This window comes from Ananas comosus, linkage group 2, assembly GCF_001540865.1.
Source record: "Ananas comosus cultivar F153 linkage group 2, ASM154086v1, whole genome shotgun sequence".
Classification (NCBI taxonomy): Eukaryota; Viridiplantae; Streptophyta; class Magnoliopsida; order Poales; family Bromeliaceae; genus Ananas; species Ananas comosus.
The window spans coordinates 16,578,579-16,598,895 of NC_033622.1; the positions used below are offsets into that span (position 1 = coordinate 16,578,579).

A 20,317-nucleotide genomic window follows, 5' to 3' on the forward strand; every position below is an offset into this window, starting at 1 on the left:
GTACCTCGGGGCGGCCGTTTGCGGGGCCCACTCCCACCGCCCAAGAGATACCGCCACGTCATCTGCCCTTCCGGGTCGCGGACGCTACTCGGATGCGGGGCCCACGCCGAGCCAGCACCGCCCATTGCAAAATGTTGCATCAAATCAGTTCATGTCCGAGTCCAATCTAATCTAAAATGTTGGGCCTTTGGTCCGAGTCAGAAATTATGGCCCGGTTGAGAAACACGAAGAAAAAGACGCGCATTGATTAACTGGAAAGTGAAAACATTTATACACAAGGCGATAAGGAGAAAAAGTGGCTCGACCATGTGACGTGACCTTTTTCCATGCCCAGCGTTTTAGATATATTAAGAAATTTCCACAACAACTCGTAGAAAAGGAATAATTCATTGAATGTAATTCCTTGTTTATAATCTGATCTGAATAATTTAATTATCTGTCGTATACTGCATTTATTCCATTTTTGTTCAACTTAGAGAAATAAGCAAGTAAAAGATCGATCTTCTTATTCCAATTATATATGTATCGTTTTTAAATTGTTTACAACCTAGTAATAGCAATTAAATACTAATACGGTAAAAAACAAGCTAGCTATCATATAAAGTATGTTGCATGTACATTGTCTCCTGCTGAAGCTATTTATATACAAATACATATATACCTTTTCATACGCTGTTCTTACCGATTATTCACCGTCATTATTTTTTTGTTTAGTACACATACGTACATATATACATGTGCCTTGTAACCTGCCACGCCATGTTTTTTTTGGTTAATTACATAGAGATCTCATCAGCCCAACCAACATCTTGAGCAAATGTACAATTAAAATGTCTTATCTAATAGGCTAAAATATATTTGCTTTGCTACGAGCTTAATTAACTAAACAATTAATAATATTAATTTCTAGTACCCTCTCTGAAGAAGAAAATAAAGAACATAATTATATCCAAGGACTTAGCTAGCAAGAACGTGCATGAGAAATCATCAATTGTACTCCTACAAAACCTACTGCACAAAGCACAACACATCCTTACAACTCACATAAAGTATAAAAGTTTTTTTTCCCCCAATTTTTACCTTTTTTTCAATATGAAAAAAAGGGTACCAAATTAAAGATTAAAAGTTGTATAACTTTTGGGCAATGTGGGGTGGTGCGTGAACTGTGAGATTGGCTTTTCCTCAGCTCGTTTGGCTTTTCCTCAGCTCCATCCCATGTACTAATAAACATTGTCATCCTCCTCCATCCTTTACACCATGGCCTATGTCTCTCGGTGTCAGGGACATACATACATGCATGAGATAATGCTAACTCTAGCTATTCCGAGATTCCTCATCAATATTAATTACCATGCACACATTCCTATAATTTTTTTTCGAGTAGATAGTACGTTACCCGCTTCTTTTATTTTATTTAGAAATAAATTTAGCTGAAAATATAAATCAACTATGATTCGAACTTGGATCTCGGATACCAACCACCAAATTCTTTATCATTTGCTTTAGGGACGGTCGGTCACACATTCCTATAATTAATACTATTTTACTTTATTTCTCTTTTATTACCATTCTAGCCCTCAAGTCCTCTATATATACCATCCCCCACTCACAACATTCCCTCACTACTACACCTTCTTTAATTGGCCCTCACAACACTACTACTACTATAGGCCTTTTAATTAATTAATTAGTGCACTACTTTAGGCCTTTGATCACCATGGCCACAGCTGAGGTAGCTCAATCAATTAGCTCCATTGATTTCTTCTTTTTTTTCTTTTTTTTTTTTTTCGCTTGCTGATATATATGTAGAGTAGAACTTGACAAATTAATTAAAAGTTTGTAGCTTTTTCAGCTGCGAAAACAGTAACTCTCATTTAGAATTTTGAGTAGTAGCTCAACTCGAACAAAGGATCATCCATCAAATGAGCTCTTAGAGGATGTGATCGATGTGATGATATGATGATCCGAAAACTGTATATCTTGTTGCAGGTCCAATCGGTGACTGATGTGTTGCTCGCGGAGGAGAAGGTAGAGAAGCAACCGATTGCGGCCGAAGAACCTCCGAAAGAGGTAGTGGCGGCGGAGGCGGAGGCGGAGGCCAAGGCCGAGGAGGCGGCTCCGAAAGAAGAAGAAGCGGCCCCACCGCCGCCCGTGGAGGCCGAAGAGACTAAGGAGGAGGCAGCAGAAGAGATCTCTACTGTTGTTGCTGAGGAGGTAATTGAGACTAAAGATGCAGATGCAGATGCAGAGGCCGATCAACCAGTCGTAAAAGAGGAAGCAACAGAGGACAGGAAAGAAGAGGCCGCTGCTGCTGACGTGGCGGAGGAGAGCCAGGTGGCAGCTGAAGTGGCGGAGGAGATCCACGTGGCAGATGACGTGGCGCCCGCTGCGCCTGCTGAGGTGGAGGAGAAGAAAGAGGAGGTGGCAGCGGCTGAGGAAGTACAGGAAGAAGCAGCTGAGAAGAGTGAGTAGATGATCTCGTGTGAATGAGTTTTTGAGTTTTATTATTAATTAATTAATTAATGGGCGTGTGCTACAGTTAGTGTGAGAGGGGACGGGCTCAGAGAATAAATGTTGGGCCTTTTTGGGCCTAGTTTTTTCGTTGGTTTTTATTATCTGGTGTGGGGCTTTAATTTAGAGCTTTTGTATTAATGTGTCTGTGCTACTTAATAAATCTCTAGAATTTTATATTATAATAATGCTTTTGTGCTAGTAAATAATCTCTCTATATTCTTAAAAAAACAAAACAAAAAGAAAAAGAAGAAAATCTCTATTTGAGTATGAGGGCTGGGCGAAGTCCACACATGTTCCTGCGCAGTTTAAACCCAAATGTGTCCATAATCACCGCTCAAATTAGAAAAATAAGTGATGTGTATATAGATAACAGAGTCATACAGATGCTAAAAGATTATTTATAATTTCTTCACTGAGAATTAATCTAAAACTATCAAAAGCAAATTGGATATATTATAAACTTCCATAAGAACTATGGATGTGATTAAAATCTATAAAGGAAAAAAAGGTATATATATAGAGAGAGAGAGAGAGAGAGAGAGAGAGAGAGAGAGTTAAGCTGAAATGCTATCAGTAGCAAACGAGTTTATTTGCCACTTATTTATTTTTGATGATGAAACCTCCAAATCGACGATCGGTATTGTTGAACATGATTTATACTACTTGAAGCATTTAGAAATCTAATTTTATATTTTTTCGGCATCATTCACCTAATAATTAAGGAGTTTCAATCATGCATTTGAGAGGCATGCTTGCTATTCTAAATGAATACTTTTATTGAAAACCATTAAAAAAAATTAAAAGGATGAAAATTTATGGACAGTGCCTATAAATACTATTCAATATTGAAGAACTGGTCATTGATCTTATTCACTCAATGAGTCTAGTTTCTGAACTTCTTCATATATTATAATAATAGCTTGATTACTAAAATATTAGATTTTTTTAAAAATAAATTAGTTCGGGCATATTTGAATAGGAAATTACTTCACACAAGAGATAAAAAAGGCTATTTCATTGAAAGAAAAAAAGGACATTTTTAACTGTTAAGAATAAATTTGTTATAGATAAAAAGAGGTTTGTGTGCAAACTTATTGGTTAAAAATGGACAAGGATTCTCTCCTATTGGTTAAAAACTTTAGCGAGCCCATTTTGAAAAAGGCTCATCAACTATTTTAAATTTTTTCATTAAATTATTTATATTAAATGTCATTAGAAGACTTTTGATTTTAATTATTCAGAACATTTTTTTTTATAAGCTATGAACTACAAATTTTTTGGGAAAACTTCAAAAAAAACCCCCTGTGGTTTTGTAGTTTCTCACGTTGCCCCCTATAGTTTAAAATATATCAAATTCCCCCCCCTGTGGTTTCGTTTTTATTTTTTTGGTAGCTTTTTTGTTAATATTTTATTAAATTATATACAAAAAAACTTTAGATACCCATCTAGATTTACCAAATATTCACTTTAGTACCCTTTAATTTTAACTTTATCACTGATTTAAGAAAAAAAAATAAAATTGATAAGAAAAAGAGTTTTGAAACCACAGGGGAGCAAATTGATATATTTTAATTCATAGGGGAGCAAAGTTAGAAACTATGAAACCACGGGTTTTTTTTTTTTTGAAGTTTTCCAATTTTTTTTTGTTAAAGTTTAATGAGCCCTCAGAGTCCTAATCCTAGTCATTCTCTGAGAGCCGCGTCACGTGCGTCGTCACGCGTGGTCTGAGGCTGCAACGGTCATATCGCTTGCCATATAAACAGAGCGGGAAGAGAATTTTCATTCGCTCGATGAGCGCGAGCGAGCTAGCGAGAGAGAGAGAGAGAGAGAGAGAGAGAGAGAGAAGCGAGAAGGGGTTGGAGAGGGGATCGTGCTCCAAGAACGCTTCTCAGGTGAGAGCAATCGTTGCATTTGCTTGTAGAAAATGTTTGCTTCGATTACATTAGGGTTCTGCATCCGTTTAATTAGGATTTTTATTTAGTAGATCGTCATATCGGGTGTCAGATCGTTATGTTTTTCTCAGATTAGTTGTTCTTTTCTTTGTATTTACCACGATTTTCGTCTCTATTTGTTATTAACATGTTTTCTTTTTGATCTTTTTGATGAAATCGGTGGGAGATCAAGTGGTGCGATTCATCGGTAAATCCATCTCAGGTACGTTAGTTCTTGACCCGTTTTTAGGGTTTTTATTTAGTAGATCATCGTTTGATTTAGATGGTTGTCTTTTTGTTCCGATGAAATCCGTCAGCTCGCTGATTAGTTTTTATTTTCATTTATTTAACACGATTGTGATCTCTATTCACTGTTTGATCTTTTCATGAAATTCTTGGGAGATCGAGGGATGCGATTCGTTGCCCACTCCATCTCTTTGCTGGAGCGCCCTGTCTGGTGAGAGCAATACTAATATAATCTGTTGAGAGTAGTTTTCATTTTCTTTTGTTTAACACGTTAAGTGTGTATAAATAGCCTAAATTCAATTCATTCTGTCAATAAGTATTATCTTGAATTGATGGGTCTCAAAATGTTTATTCACATTCAAATTTGTGCCTTGCATCATTAATCTGCAGCCTATTAATCAACACCATACTCTATAGATGGTCTTTACAGAAAATACAGTTTGTGCAAAGTAGTTCGTTGAATTATGAATCCATATATATATATAATTTTTGGTACCCTACTACTTGTTGTTCATGTAATTAAAAAGGCAGTTGAAAGATTTTGCAATGCTGTTGTGACGCCTGGTTGCTGAAATGAAATGGCAGCGATGACCTAAAAATTGCTTGATATATCTTTGTAACAACAGCTGACTTACTTCGTGTAGCTGTTTTTATTTTTGTCTCTTCATAGTGCTTATCCTCACTCCTTAGGTTTATTACTAATTGGTGAGCCACAAATGCTTTATGCAATATCCGTTAGGTTTGCAATTCTCCCAAGAGGTGGTCATTTTCCAACATTTCCTTGCTGATCTGTTCTAACTCCACAGATCTGTATCTGAGATACGCTGGGCTTGGAGAGAGTTTGTTTTCTTTCTTTTTTCCATTTTGACTTCATCTTCTTTTTCTTATGCTTTTTCCTTTTTGCCTTAAAATTTTCTCTTAGATACGAAGTCACTTGGAAGCTGTATGACTTTCTGGATTCTTCTGCCCATCTTGCTTCAGTTTTTACAATGTGATCCAGATGCGCTATGTGATACTTAGTGTAGTTCCCTGTAATATGAGGTTCCCGGATCCATCTACTCCTAGCTTGAAGGTTAGTGCAACATTGCATGGTATTTAGTGCAACATCGCATGGTATTTGGACATGGTATTTGGACCTCTTTTTTTCTTTTAACTTTCAGTACACGGACTATTGACACAACCGATTGAAAAGTTGTCTGCTGCAGTAGTCGAGATTTGGTGCCTGAAATCACCCTATGCCTGTGAATTTTATCTGATGTTTATGATGCTCACAAGGAGAAGCAGATCAAGGCTGAAATCGCTGAGTATCTCAAGGCAAATAGTTTGGGCTCTGTTGCTGATAATCCTAAACTGACCATTATTTCTTGTTTTGCCTTCTTATATAAGAATTATGATATAGTCCCTGGTCTATCATCCTATATTGCTGGTTAAAAGCTTCTCCGACGATGGTTAGGTCGTGGTGCTGGTAATGTTATGTGAAATCACTTGCCACGTTCACTTCTTATACAAAGTTTCTGTTTGTCTTATTAAATAACTTTTTTCATTAGTACATGTTGGTGGATTACTAGGTTATGTATTTGGTAAAAATAAGCATTATTAGGTTTTGTATTTAGTGAAAAGCTCTTGTAGAGTTTTGGTCGGTCGATTAAGTCCAAGTTTTGACTATTATTCTCATAGGTCTTCTATCATATGAAGAGAAATGACGCAGCAAATTAGTTTGTTGTTGACTCTGAATCCCATGTCGTTTATGGCTGAGATATTTGGAGTCTAATTCACTCTGTCTAATTTATCATTTGAAGGAAGGTGAACTGGACAAAATTTTATCAATTGAAGTCTTATGCTGAGTCTATCTTCCAGAGAGAGGACACTAATGGAAGAGGCTTTCAATAGGTGATGTTGAATAGGTTCATCTTTGAAATTTGTAATGTTATAAGAAAGTGTATCTTGACTTTTTATATCTTAGCAGCGCCAAAACTTAATTCAAAAAAGTTTGGGCTTTTGTACATATTAGCAGTGCCAGTGTGCGAACAGAAAGGGTATCTGCACTTTGTATAACTTATGAGTAACAAAACATAGTTGAAGATGTTTTCTGATTTGCATTTTAGTGCTTAACAGGTTACTAAAAAAACGCTCAAGTTTTTGCTGATTATGTGGACTATTACCAGATGAAGTTGTTACTATTTTTCTCCTAATGTAGTGCTTATTATCTTATGTATTACTTGTTTAACTCTGCTTGGTTTGAGTTGGTGAGCCACAAAGCTTAATTCAAATATTAGATATGCAATTCCTATGAGGTTTCCTCCAATGTTTTCTTGTTGATCTGTTCAAAATCATGGATCCATATTTGACAAATGCTGAACTTGGAGATCCGGTTTGTTTTCTTCCACTTTCCTGTTTGAGTTTTAACGTTTTGAGTTTTTCTTTTTCTTATGGCTTTTCCTTTTGCCTCCCATTTTTCTCTCAGGTGCAAAAACACTCTAAGGCACTGCTTGTAGATCCATTTCGGAAACTTCGAGCTTGGAGAGAATACACTTTAAGGCGCTGCTTGTAGATCCATTTCGGGAAACACTGAGCTTGGAGAGAGTTTGTTTTCTTACTTTTTTCCTGTTGAGTTATAACATTTTGAGTTCTTCTTTCTTTTTCTTATGTCCTTTCCCTTTTGCCTCACATTTGGCTCGCAGGTACAACGACACTTTAAGGTGCTGCTTGTAGTGCTGTATGACATTCTAGATTTCCTTGCGAATGCTGCTTCAGTTTTTGCAATGTGATCCACATGTGTGATGTGATTCTTAGTGCATTCCCTTGTAAGATGAGGTCCCCCTGGCCCCTGCGATCAATCTACTCCCAATCAGGTGAGTGCAACATTTCATGATTATTAGACATCCATTTAAGTAGTCAAAAGCGTTGCACTACTTTAGATTGATTTGCTTGATGAAATTGCTCTATGCTTGAGAATTCATTTGATGTTCATGATACTCTCAGGGCTAAGCAAATCAAGGTTGACATTGATGAGTATCTCAAGTAAATATTAAGTAACATTTTAAATCATTTCTGTTGCTGAAAAGCAGATCAAGGTAAGTATTGTTTTTTACCTAGTTCTGTGGCACCGGTTATACGATTATTAAGTAACATTTTGAATTGTTTCTGTTGCTGAAAATCCTGTGACCTACTATTGTTTTGAGCTTCCATATTGAAATTTCGTATTCTTGTTAAATTCTAGCTCTCTATAAGTTCGCATCTATGCCTGATATTATTATCGATTTGAGTGTCTAACTTGCTCCATTGCTATGTTTTACTGCAGACACAACCAGACTGATCTTCCCTTTTAAGTGATCTTATACAGATATTACTAATTCCAGTATTATGTCTATCAATGTAGTATCACAAACTTGACCCTCTATCGAAGGGAGTGTAAATGGGCTGGCCGGCCCGTGGGATGGCCCAGCCTGGCTGCGGGCCGTTTCTAGTTGGCCCGCAGCTTGGACGGCACAGCCCGCGCCATGGGTGCGAGCCAGTAGGCACCTTTTTCTTGTTTTTTATTTTTTATTTTTTCACTTTCCTTAGTATTTTTTAAACTTTCAAACATAAAAATTTGAATTTTGAATAGATTTCTTATAAATAAGTATATTTGAGCAATTTGAATTTTGAATAAATATCTTATAAAGTAATAAAAAGTTATTTATTGAATAAAAAATTATATATATTTTATAAAACTAGTGTTAAAAGAGTTGGAAAATATTAATAAATCAGTTAAAAATAAAAAATAAAAAGAAAAATATGGATTGGCTTACAACCTGGTAATGTCCTGGCCCGGCCTGGCTTGTTCAGGCTAGGGGCTGTGTCATGCTATGGTCTGGTAAAAAGTGGCCTAGCATGGCACAGCATGGATTTGGATTTGTGCCATGCCGGGCCACCCCGTGGCTCAGTTCGGTCTGCCCCAGAGCCCAGTTTGGCCTATAGAGATGTGGGCCGTGCTGCACATTACACCCCTGCCTCTATATGAAATTCACAATTTTTGGGAGGATATCACAATAGACGCATGATATAAATATTCCTTTATAGAGTAACAGCTTTTATCTTCCATATCATAATTTTGGTGATGATAATAACACAGGTACCACACATTCTGTTTTGAATTTTGGTTGAAATGGGATTGCATGCATCCTTGCAGCTGCAGTAATGGCACCGATTATGAGACGAATGGAGAAGAAATGAGGTAGGAAGTTATGTAGCTTAAAGTATAACAATTTTAAAGGCCAAGGGACTTTGTGAAGAAAATAAATGTGGTAATTAATTTATGCAGGTAAAGACTTCTACATTCCTATGGTTTTCTTTGCAATCTGAAAGTTTTTGTTTTTTTGAGAGAAAGGTAGCTTGCTATTCGCTTCAATCATTTTTTTTGAAATAAATTTAGCTAGAAATGTGAAGCAATTAGGTTTCGAACTTGGAACCTCGAGTACCAACCATCAAGCCCTTTGCAATCTTAAAGTTATCTCATTCTTTTGTATACCCTAATTTATGAACTATCTTCTGGGGGCTTGAAGTATTGGTGCCACATCAAGTAGTCTCCCGGAATTGAGACAGCAATGTGGTAATAATGCCTGCATATTTTGAGTATATTTTCAAGTAGGACTTGGACACAAGTTGATGGAAGAATCCAAATACAAGTCCATCAAACATTACTATTGGTGGAAATTTCTTAGTTATCACCTATAAAAAGATTGAAAGAAAACTATTTTTCTAGCATCTGCTCAATAGGCTAGCAGGCATGAAGTCTTGATCTTTGTTCTTTTGCTTCAACCCTTGTTTAAGACTGCATTGTGAGCCTCGACTAACCACAAATATTATTCTCCATCTGCATCAGATGGAATAATTCGTGCCAGGTTTTGGTCATTTATGATGTAGATTGTGTTGGCCCTATTTGTCTCCATTTATTACTTTTCCTTTTCATTTTGTTTTATCGTATTTTACTTAGTTTTTATTTTATCTTTTTTTGGCTATGGTATTGACTTCAAGTCAACAGATAAAAGTTCCATACTGTGTGGTCCTCATCATTCTCCTTGAGTTACTAATGTAGTCAATATCTTAGTTTTTGTTTTTTTCCCCCCCTTTTTTGTGTGTGTAGCTGCGTGAGCTGACGACCAGAAGAAAAATCTCATCAGTGGCCCATGAAAGCTACCACCAGCAAGCTCTGAAACATTGCTGCAGTTGCCCTCAACCTGCTTCTGGGGAGTTGTACACCGAAGGACAAACATCCAAATAAGTTGCTTTATCTGCGCTTAAGGAACGAGAGGTAAAGCTGCCTTTTATCTTTCTGCTATTTACTAGCTGGAAATTTTTGCGTACATACCACTGGTAATACACACATTTGCTTGTGCACACCTCAAATTTGTACGCTGTGTTTAAACCCTTAGAAGAGTTATCTTCTATTTGTGTATGTGCTTTTTCACCTAGAAATATCTCATATTTGCATGTGCGCCTTAGCTTGAAGGCTTTCATACTAAAACGGTGGCACAATTCGAGGGGACATGTACTCAAATTTGTACTATTTCTGCAGGTGTAGGTGCAAAATATAACTTTTTAATAAGGGGTATGCACATGATTCAAATTGTTTCTAGGGGGTAGGCGCGACACTTATTGAAATGTACGCATGCAAGTACGTGGTATATATATGAAGAAAGATCTGTTAAATTAGTCTAACTAGATTTCTCATATTTCTTAAAATTAAGCGTTTGAAATTTCAAGTATTTAAGTTCATTCCACTGGGCATAAAATTGTGGAATTATACCAACCCGTTTTGCTTAATCCTTGCATCACATACATATTATCCAACAATTTTCTTTTCCTGAAGCCAATAGAAATTTGTTATATTAATACAATTAAGTTAGAACACCATGTAACTTTTTAAATTCTCGAAGTTGCCTGTTGGTCAGGGCAGTCCAAGTCGTTATTTTTGTTCTCGTACTCATTAATATCACCAGTAAGGGTGTCTTTGTCTTCTTTTTTTTTCCTTCCAAATTCTAGTGATTTAGATTCTATCTTCAAAGTTCCGTTCAAAGCAGTAGTAGTTAATAAAGACGTCGAAAATGAAGAGTAAGTTGTTGTGTCCTGTGATGATGATAGGGCAGGCTGAGTTGGATGGTAAACTCGGTCGTCTTCAAAACTAGTAAAAAAAAGATTCGGAGAGAATGATAATCCGAGCGGTTGAGTGGTCATGTAATTACTAATTAGATTATCGCATCGAAGCTATAATGTCGCTTTGGCTAGGTCAATAGCAACGGGTCAAGTTGAGTGGTCCCATGGATCAAAGTTTCTCTTACATTGGTGTTAGGGCCCATTTGCTGTTTCAAGAGTACTCATTTAGGACTGCCATGGCCTGTAAATGAAACTCGGTTTGCACTCACTCTTGGGTCTAAGTATTGCGGAACCCACCAAATTAGGGTTCATAATATGGAACTGGACGGTGCTTGATTCAATGGTCTCCCGAGCATGACGGTATTTAATTGTATAGATTAGGGCTCTTAAGTTTGTATCTATCCGCTTAATTGCTTGGTTGAGTCAAATTGAGAGTGACAATTCGTTGGTTGCTGGAATCGAAACTGGTTCTTGTAAAATATAGCTATCAAATTTAATCCACCAGGCTAAAGGACAAGTGAGCATTTTGTCGAGTTTTAAGTCCCAGGAAAACTAAATCGATTTGATATAGGCTACTGAGAGCAAGTTACTTTTTAGATAGGATGAGATATATTTGTTCCTACGGCCCTAATCAAACTTTGGTATATTGTTAGAGTTTTGGCGAATGATTTAATTGCTCAGCCGAATTAGATTGGGGTGGGATATTTGTTCGTTGGATGAAATCAAAATTGGTAGAGGACTTTTGAAGTAACAAGTTGATTTGGAGGTCCTGCATCTATTGAAGTAGAGTTATCAGGAGTATTGTTAGATAATAATGAGTCTTCTATTTAAATAACACTCCACCTTAATGCAGAGCCAAGCAAGCTATATAGCTGATGTATACGTCTGGTCGAGCCATCTAGAGCTTTAGAAGAAACAAAAATATCTCCCAGACCATGCTTACCTGATGTTCTATCAACATTTCTATATCGCTAACATGAATAAACACATCCCATATGAGAAGCGAAAATCTTAAATTAGAGATCTATATAGATATTATAAGTTGTTGTTGGATTTTCACTATCTAATAATTATTTTCAACTTTGAAGTGATTAAAAAGTTAATTTACAAGTCATGATTAAAAGCATGGGAAGATATTTAATTCTTTTCAATTCTTTCCGGGTGTAAGAATTTTTTATTTTATTGGGTTTCATATGAAATGGCTCATATTAATTGCAAAGGGGACCCCTTTTCCTTTAGCTTAGCCTTTCACTAGTGGGCGCCCCAACAACTTTTCTTTCTTATGTACGTAATCGGCCTATCCCAGCCCAATCGCAGCGCACTCAAACACATGACACTTTTTACTAATGTATGGAGCTCCCCTCCATGATAGGAAAAAGTCTAGAATGTACCGGTTATAATACTAATGTGACGTCTCTAATTAATTATATTATGTTTTTAGATTAGGGATGCAAACGGGGCGGATCTGGGGGCGGGAGACCCGCCCCAGCGCTCCGAATCTGCCCCGCCAACTAATATTTTTTATAAAATTATAATATTATTAATATTTTGTAAAATATAAATTAATAATTTTTAATAATATTATATATATAATTTAACAATATTAATGGTAAAAATTAAAAATATCAATCACAATTCAAAACAAAATTCAAATATTTCAAATACATTAGAAATGAGAGTAATAACTTATTTGTATTTTAAACTTTTTTTATAAATATATTATTTTTTGGGAATATTTTTTAAAAATACAAATGATATTCGGGGCGGATTCGGGGCGGATCATGGGGGGGCGNGAGATTCGGGGCGGATTCGGGGCGGATTCGGGGCGGGTCAAAATTTTTCCCGTTTCCTGCCCCGAATCCGTTTCGGATCGTAAAATTTATCCCGTTTTCTGCTCCGAATCCGTTTATTTTCTCCCATTTACTGCTCCCGTCGGGGCGGATCGGGGCGGGAGCTCCACCAACCCGGATCCGTTTGCATCCCTATTTTAGATTCACCGGTCCCATCATGGTTAAAATAAAAAAGATATTTTTATTATACTTTTGCTCAAATAAAGAGATATGATTGGGTTGGTTATTGATGATGTGGTGTAAGTGATGACTTTTTTGTTTTAACTTTTTCCATTGAGACTCTTCATTTTTAATTTTACAAAGTAAATTATTCTACTCACTAAGGTATCGTTTGATTCGGGAATAAGCAAAAAATGGTTATTCCAGGGATTGGTGTAAATTGAGGTATAAGTGGGGATTAGATTAATTTTGCGTTTGCATGAAAATTAGATTATTCATGGGAATAAAAAAATAGCGTTTGGTTAGGTAAAATGGAATAAGAAGGATAGTGGATTTTATAAATAAAAAATAATGATATTACCCTCTTATTATATTTGAATTTGAATTTTTAAAATTTAAAATTTATATTTTTAAATTTAAAATTTTAACTTTGAAATTTTAAAATTTGAAATTAAAATTTAAAATTTAAAATCTTAAATTTTAAACTTTAAATTTAAGATCAAATTTAAATTTGAAAAATATAAAATNAAACTTTAATTTTGAGATTACAAATTATAAATTTTAAAAATTTAAAATTTTAATTTTTAAATTTTTAAAATAAGAATAGGGTGGGAACAATTAATAAAAATAATATATCATAATAAATTTATAATTTTTTTAAAAATTTTACTTAAACTTAAATTTAATAAAAAGAATTTATTATGATATTTAAATATAATTTATTATAAATTTTATTATAATATTTAAATATAAATAATATGTATTAATATAGTACAATTAATAATTTTATAATAAAAAAAGAATGAATTATAATATATAACATATTATATTTATATAATTTAGTTTTAATTCAATTTATAATTTTAATTAAGTTTGAAATTAAATATTAGAATAGCATTATTCCACTAAAATAGTGGAATAGTAAATTTTTTGCTATTCTGGGATAACTAGGAATAGCAAGGTTTGACCGGAATAAAATATTTCGATAAAATATCACCCCCTTTGGCGGAATAGCGGGGATAACGAAACCCCCGAACCAAATGATCTGTAAAATTTTTATCATTTTTTCCCACTAAAATTCCGTATAAAAAAATTGAAAATGAGGGGGACTTTAATCGACAAGTGCAAAGTTGAGGCGGTCAGTTTGAAATGATCTGTAGTGGAGAAATTTATTCATATATTTTTTGTGTAAAGTATATATATTCTATTTGCTAATGTAGAGGTAACATTTTTCTTTTTTTTGAGAAATAGGTGGCATGCTATTCATTTCGTTTATTTCATTTAGAAATAAACTTAGCTAAAAATATGAATCAACTAGAATTCAAATTTGGAACTTAGATACCAACTATCAAGCCTTTTGTCATTTATTTTAGAAACGGTTAAAAATAATATTTTTTATTTTTATGTATATGTATATATATATAATTATATTTATATTTATATATGCACAAGAAAAGGTAACGCGCAAATGGACGCGGCGCACGCCCAACCAGTCAACGTGGCCGCCAGGGAGAGGCTGCTGTCGTGTCGGCCCCACCAGCCCTGTCAGTGGAAGCGCGGTGGCTGGAATGGGTGACAGATTGTAGACAGCGTAGATTTGGACAATTATTCTGGTGCGGATTTTTCTTTTCCCCCTTTTATTTTATTATTTTATATATACACACCATTTTAAAATAAAAAAAAATACTATCTCTATATGTATATATAAATATAAGTTTATATCTTATTATATTTTAAAATTTATGAAAATTAAAATGAATATTAATAAAAAAATAATTAGATGAGAGAGAGAATATACGTCATTAGATGAGTAGGATATATATCGTACTACTGACCGAAGGTTTACAGATAATATTATTTTTTTAAAATAAGATATGTTCGTTGATACGGAGTCTCATATAGTCCTATTCACTCATTTCTAATCACAAAAAAAAAAAAAGTTAAGTTGTTGACTATGACTTGTACGTCAATTGATTAATAAGTAATAAAAATAGTTAAAAATATAGGGGGATATTTCCAAATATAGGCCATTTAGAAACAGTACTCTCAATTTTCTTTTTTTTTTTTAAAAATATTATTTGAGAGACCTCCCTCTCAAATTATAAATTGTTTTATTTGATTTTTTTAATATTTATTTAAGTTAAAGATTTTATCATTTTCAATGACTATTTTAGTCATTAACTAGTAATTGACCTAGTTTTATTTATTAAAAAAATAATTAAATTTTGATAAAATTACTAATAAATTCGATAAGTTTTAAAATTTTTGACCTAAATTGCTTAATTTGAAAAAAAAAATTGAGGGGTTTATACATTTTCACCGTATAAATAAATATCAGTATTTGGAATGTGTGAAATAGGACCACCATACTTCTTACTAGGTGGCCCGATGCGCACATGCTTCCAGCTAGATATACTTTATATATATATATATATATATATATATATATATATATATATATATATATATATAGACTGGAATTACTATACTCTTATGAGTATAGAACCTCTTGTACTCATAAATTTTTAACCGTTGATTNATATATATATATATATATATATATATATATATATATATATATATATGAGTAGGGCTACTGTGCTCTCAGGAGCACGAAGGCTTCCGTGCTCCTGAGCCATTTTCGATGATGGAATTTTCGAATTGACGATCGGCTCAGTTAGACTTGATCTAGCGCATTTGAAGTTTCTAGAAAATAATTTTTGTGATTTTTTGATATCATTTACTTAGTGATCGAAAAGATTCAAAATTCATAATTTTTATTGGTTGATATCTGCCGTTTTCAAATTTAACGTTGTAGAAGTATTCAAATCAGATGAAATTTTGATATAAAATTTTTATACTATCTGCAACAAAATCAATATTTCTAATCGAAAATTTTAGTGCTATATTACCACTTTTTTATAGAATTTTTATTTTCAGCCGTTAAAAATTATTGATTTTGAATCCTTTCGATTGCTAGGTAAATGATATCGAAAAATCGCAAAAATTATTTTCTAGAAACTTCAAATACGCTAGATCAAGTCTAACGGAGCGGATCGTCGATTTGAAAATTTTATAATCGAAAATAGCTCAGCAGCACGGAGACCTCCGTGCTTCTAAGAGCAAAGTAGCATATATATATATATATATATATATATATATATATATAAAAGCAGTTGAAGAATTAATTTCGACATTGGTGCCCATGATTCATTCAGATACATTAATTTTTAAATCCGTTTTAATTCCCAAACGTTAGTTCCAAAGGAATATAAAAATATTGCGCATGTCGCTGTCCAATTAAAACCTGTCATGTGAGCATGCAGTTATGTGAGGCGCCCGCAAGAACGTTCCATACTTAAAAAAAGAGAAAAAAAATCGGTACCCCAAAAGCTCAATATTTTAATTGGATCAGCTACCACTCTTTTTTTTTTTTTGTCCCAGTGCTCTTTTGAGCTCTGCATTAAGCACGCGTGACATCTCGAACTCATTATTATTAGACTCTCTTTTTTCTGATACTTTAACACTAGACCATTAATTATGTAGTAGTGTATTTTTTTACATTATACCTCAGCATCTTCTTGCGTTTCGGGCATACGATGATGCCGTTTCGGGCATACTATGATGTCATGTTGGTAAAAAATTTAAAATTTTGAATTTATTTAAACTTTAAATTTATTTATTAATTTATTATTTTTATTTATTTTATTTTATTTTATTATTTTTTTTAATGAGAAAGAAACTAACGGAATATTTACGTTCCGTTTGTTGCGCCAAACGGAATTGCGCCAAAAGGAATTTCATTCCGTTGTGAATTCTCTTTTTTCTTTTTTATATATTATTTTTTTTTTCGCCCCTATTAAGAATGAGATTTAAATAATTTGTTAATCTTTATCTATTCATCTTTTATTTTTTACTATTCGAGTATTCTTCTTATCCACCGGGTGTTGAGAATCTCCGTCAATCTTCTTCACGATCGTGCTCGTAGGAGGAGAAATTTCGATCGTACCTTAGGGTGTTATTTCCGATTAATTCTGCACGTAAGGACGGAAATACGTCTTAGGACAGTGCCTCGCACGTTTCTGGATAAGATAAACATCTTTATTGGAATATTTTCGTTTATCTGTAAGTTTGATTTTATTTTTATCACAAAAATAATTAGATTTTAATCACAATCGAATTTTCGTTTCGGTATTTGTTCTAACATAGTATACTATCCCTTGCCTTTGTTCATCGAGCTCCCCCCCNTCGGTAGTTGGTTAAATAGTATAATCTAACGTGTGGAAATGATTATGAAATAAATTTAAGGGTCGAAAACTTATAAGTATAAGGGAGCCAATATTCATAAAAGTATAGTAGCCGGACTCTCTCTCTCTCTCTCTCTCTATATAGGCTAGGGCTATTGTATTCTTATGAGTATAATCTTTTTTGTACTCATAAATTTTTAACTATTGGATAAAAAGATATGCAGTTAGGATAATAGTGGTCTCCGGTTAGGTTAATAGTGGTCCCTTAGGGTTGAGTAGGTGGTTGGTTGAATAATATGATCTAACGGATGGAAATAATCAAAGGAGTAGATCTAACGGTAAAAAACTTATGAGTATAAAGTGGACTATACTCATAAGAGTATAGTAGCCGGACTCATATGATATGATATATAAGGACTTTATATAGTATATATAATATATATATATATATATATATTATATATAATATATATGAGTAGGGCTACTGTGCTCGTCAGGAGCACGAAGGCTTCCGTGCTCCTGACCATTTTCGATGATGAATTTTCGAATTGACGATCGCTAGTTAGACTTGATCTAGCGCATTTGAAGTTTCTAGAAAATAATTTTTGTGATTTTTTGATATCATTTACTTAGTGATCGAAAAGATTCAAAATTCATAATTTTATGGTTGATATCTGCCGTTTTCAAATTTAACGTTGTAGAAGTATTCAAATCAGATGAATTTTGATATAAAATTTTTATACTATCTGCAACAAATACAATATTTCTAATCGAAAATTTTAGTGCTATTATTACACTTTATAGAATTTTTATTTCAGCCGTTAAAAATTTTGATTTTGAATCCTTTCGATTGCTAGGTTTAAATGATATCGAAAAGTCGCAAAAATTATTTCTAGAACTTCAAATACGCTAGATCAAGTCACGGAGCGGATCGTCGATTTGAAAATTTTATAATCGAAAATACTCAGCAGCACGGAGACCTCCGGCTTCTAAGAGCAAAGTAGCATATATAGATATATATATATATAATATATATATATAAAGCAGTTGAAGAATTAATTTGACATTGGGCCCATGATTCATTCAGATACATTAATTTTTAAATCCGTTTTAAATTCCCAACGTTAGTTCAAGGAATATAAAAATATTGCGCATGTCGCTGTCCAATTAAAACCTGTCATGTGAGCATGCAGTTATGTGAGGCGCCCGCAAGAACGTTCCATACTTAAAAAAAGAGAAAAAAATCGGTACCCAAAAGCTCAATATTTTAATTGGATCAGCTACCACTCTTTTTTTTTTTTTTGCCAGTGCTCTTTGAGCTCTGCATTAAGCACGCGTGACATCTCGAACTCATTATTATTAGACTCTCTTTTTCTGATACTTAACACTAGACCATTAATTATGTAGTAGTGTATTTTTTTACATTATACCTCAGCATCTTCTTGCGTTTCGGGCATACGATGATGCCGTTTCGGGCATACTATGATGTCATGGGGTAAAAATTTAAAATTTGAATTATTTAAACTTTAAATTTTATTTATTAATTTATTATTTTATTTATTTTATTTTATTTATTATTTTTTTAATGAGAAAGAAACTAACGAATATTTACGTTCCGTTTGTTGCGCCAAACGGAATTGCGCAAAAGGAATTTCATTCCGTTGTGAATTCTCTTTTTTCTTTTTTATATATTATTTTTTTTTCGCCCCTATTAAGAATGAGATTTAAATAATTTGTTAATCTTATCTATTCATCTTTATTTTTACTATTCGAGTATTCTTCTTATCCACCGGGTGTTGAGAATCTCCGTCAATCTTCTTTCACGATCGTGCTCGTAGGAGGAGAAATTGCGATCGTACCTTAGGGTGTTATTTCCGATTAATTCTGCACGTAAGGACGGAAATACGTCTTAGGACAGTGCTCGCACGTTTCTGGATAAGATAAACATCTTTTATTGGAATATTTTCGTTTATCTGTAAGTTTGATTTTATTATCACAAAAATAATTTAGATTTTAATCACAATCGAATTTTCGTTTCGGTATTTGTTCTAACATAGTATACTATCCCTTGCTTTGTTCATCGAGCTCCCCCCCCCCCCAAAAAAAGAGAAGTTAGCTACGTAGAAAGAATGTTCGGGGCATTATAATATATATGGCCTACTGATACATGCGAGGAACAAGGATTTAGGAATCCTCATTGTGCTAAGTAGATTAAAAAAAAGAAAAGGAAGAAGAAACACTAATTTTACGTACTAACTTTGGAGGGACGAATCAGAAAACATAATATTTGTGGATCTTACTAATCTTGTTCCGGAATCGGAGCATCATAACATTAAGAAAAATACAATATGATTAAAAAGTATAATAATATGATTAAATCTCTTATGAGCTTCCAGTATTAAAAAATAATAATAATAATTTCACATGAATAAGAATATAAAATTTTGCATTGCTCGAGAACAAAAATTGGATCCCCTTTCTCATAATTCGTGGTCTTTTTTTTGTTTTTTTGTTTGGAAAGAGATGGAAAAGTAAAGGAGCTCGTGTGTGCTACTGTGTTTCAACAGCCGGGTTGTAGAGCTCTGCCCGTGTCACGACTAACTCTGTGGGCCCCGTAGATAAACCGCACCTGTTTCAGCCGCTCCCGGGCCAAGATGAAAATTCGAATACGGAAATTAAACTTAAATTCTCCATGCTTAGGATTTGACTCTATTATCATATTATATACCTCTTAAAAGATTAATATTAAAAATATTTTTTTATGTTTCAAGTTATTTCAAATATATTTATAGAGTGAAATTCTGTTAGTGAATTATTAGCAATAGCCGTTATTTTTATAAAATTATTATTTTTTCTTCTCAATTATATTTTTCTATCATCACCAATTTTTATTATTTATTTTTAAGTAAGGAATAAAAAAATACCCTTCTATCATCACCAACTTTTTTTATTTGTTATTAAGTATAAAAGAGTTATTTTTGATTTTTTTTAAACACTGGTAGATATTTAACTCACGTTTAATTCGGAATAACTTAACAGATGGTAACTACAGAAGTATTTTTAAATAACGGAGGAACATATGAGGAGTATTTTGAAAATAAAAAAGTAGAAAAAAATCAGATATTTTCGAAGTTTTGAGAGATACATAGGTAGAAATTTTTTTTTAAAAAATATCTAATATAGAAGAGGTAAAGGTTACTGTTAATACTTCTCATTAGCAATCTGATTTTATCGG

The 20,317-nt window shown here is 33.5% G+C and overlaps 1 protein-coding gene and 1 long non-coding RNA gene across 5 annotated transcripts; both read left to right on the top strand.

Annotated features, from left to right (window-relative positions):
* Positions 1,574–2,696, top strand: LOC109706934 (enolase-phosphatase E1-like). The gene is made up of 2 exons (XM_020227957.1): positions 1,574–1,732; positions 1,990–2,696. Exons 1-2 carry the CDS (start codon positions 1,718–1,720, stop codon positions 2,470–2,472), a joined length of 498 nt encoding a protein of 165 aa, XP_020083546.1. The 5' UTR covers positions 1,574–1,717; the 3' UTR covers positions 2,473–2,696.
* Positions 4,124–19,905, top strand: LOC109706826. Of its 4 annotated transcripts, XR_002215324.1 has the most exons (9): positions 4,124–5,763; positions 5,852–7,062; positions 7,156–7,274; positions 7,373–7,543; positions 7,674–8,205; positions 8,806–8,907; positions 9,817–9,984; positions 14,293–14,448; positions 19,604–19,905. It is a non-coding gene; the product is annotated as an uncharacterized LOC109706826 (long non-coding RNA). The 4 variants fall into 4 exon arrangements; XR_002215325.1 differs by lacking the exon at positions 19,604–19,905 and having other exon boundaries at positions 14,288–14,517; XR_002215323.1 differs by lacking the exon at positions 19,604–19,905 and having other exon boundaries at positions 14,293–14,516.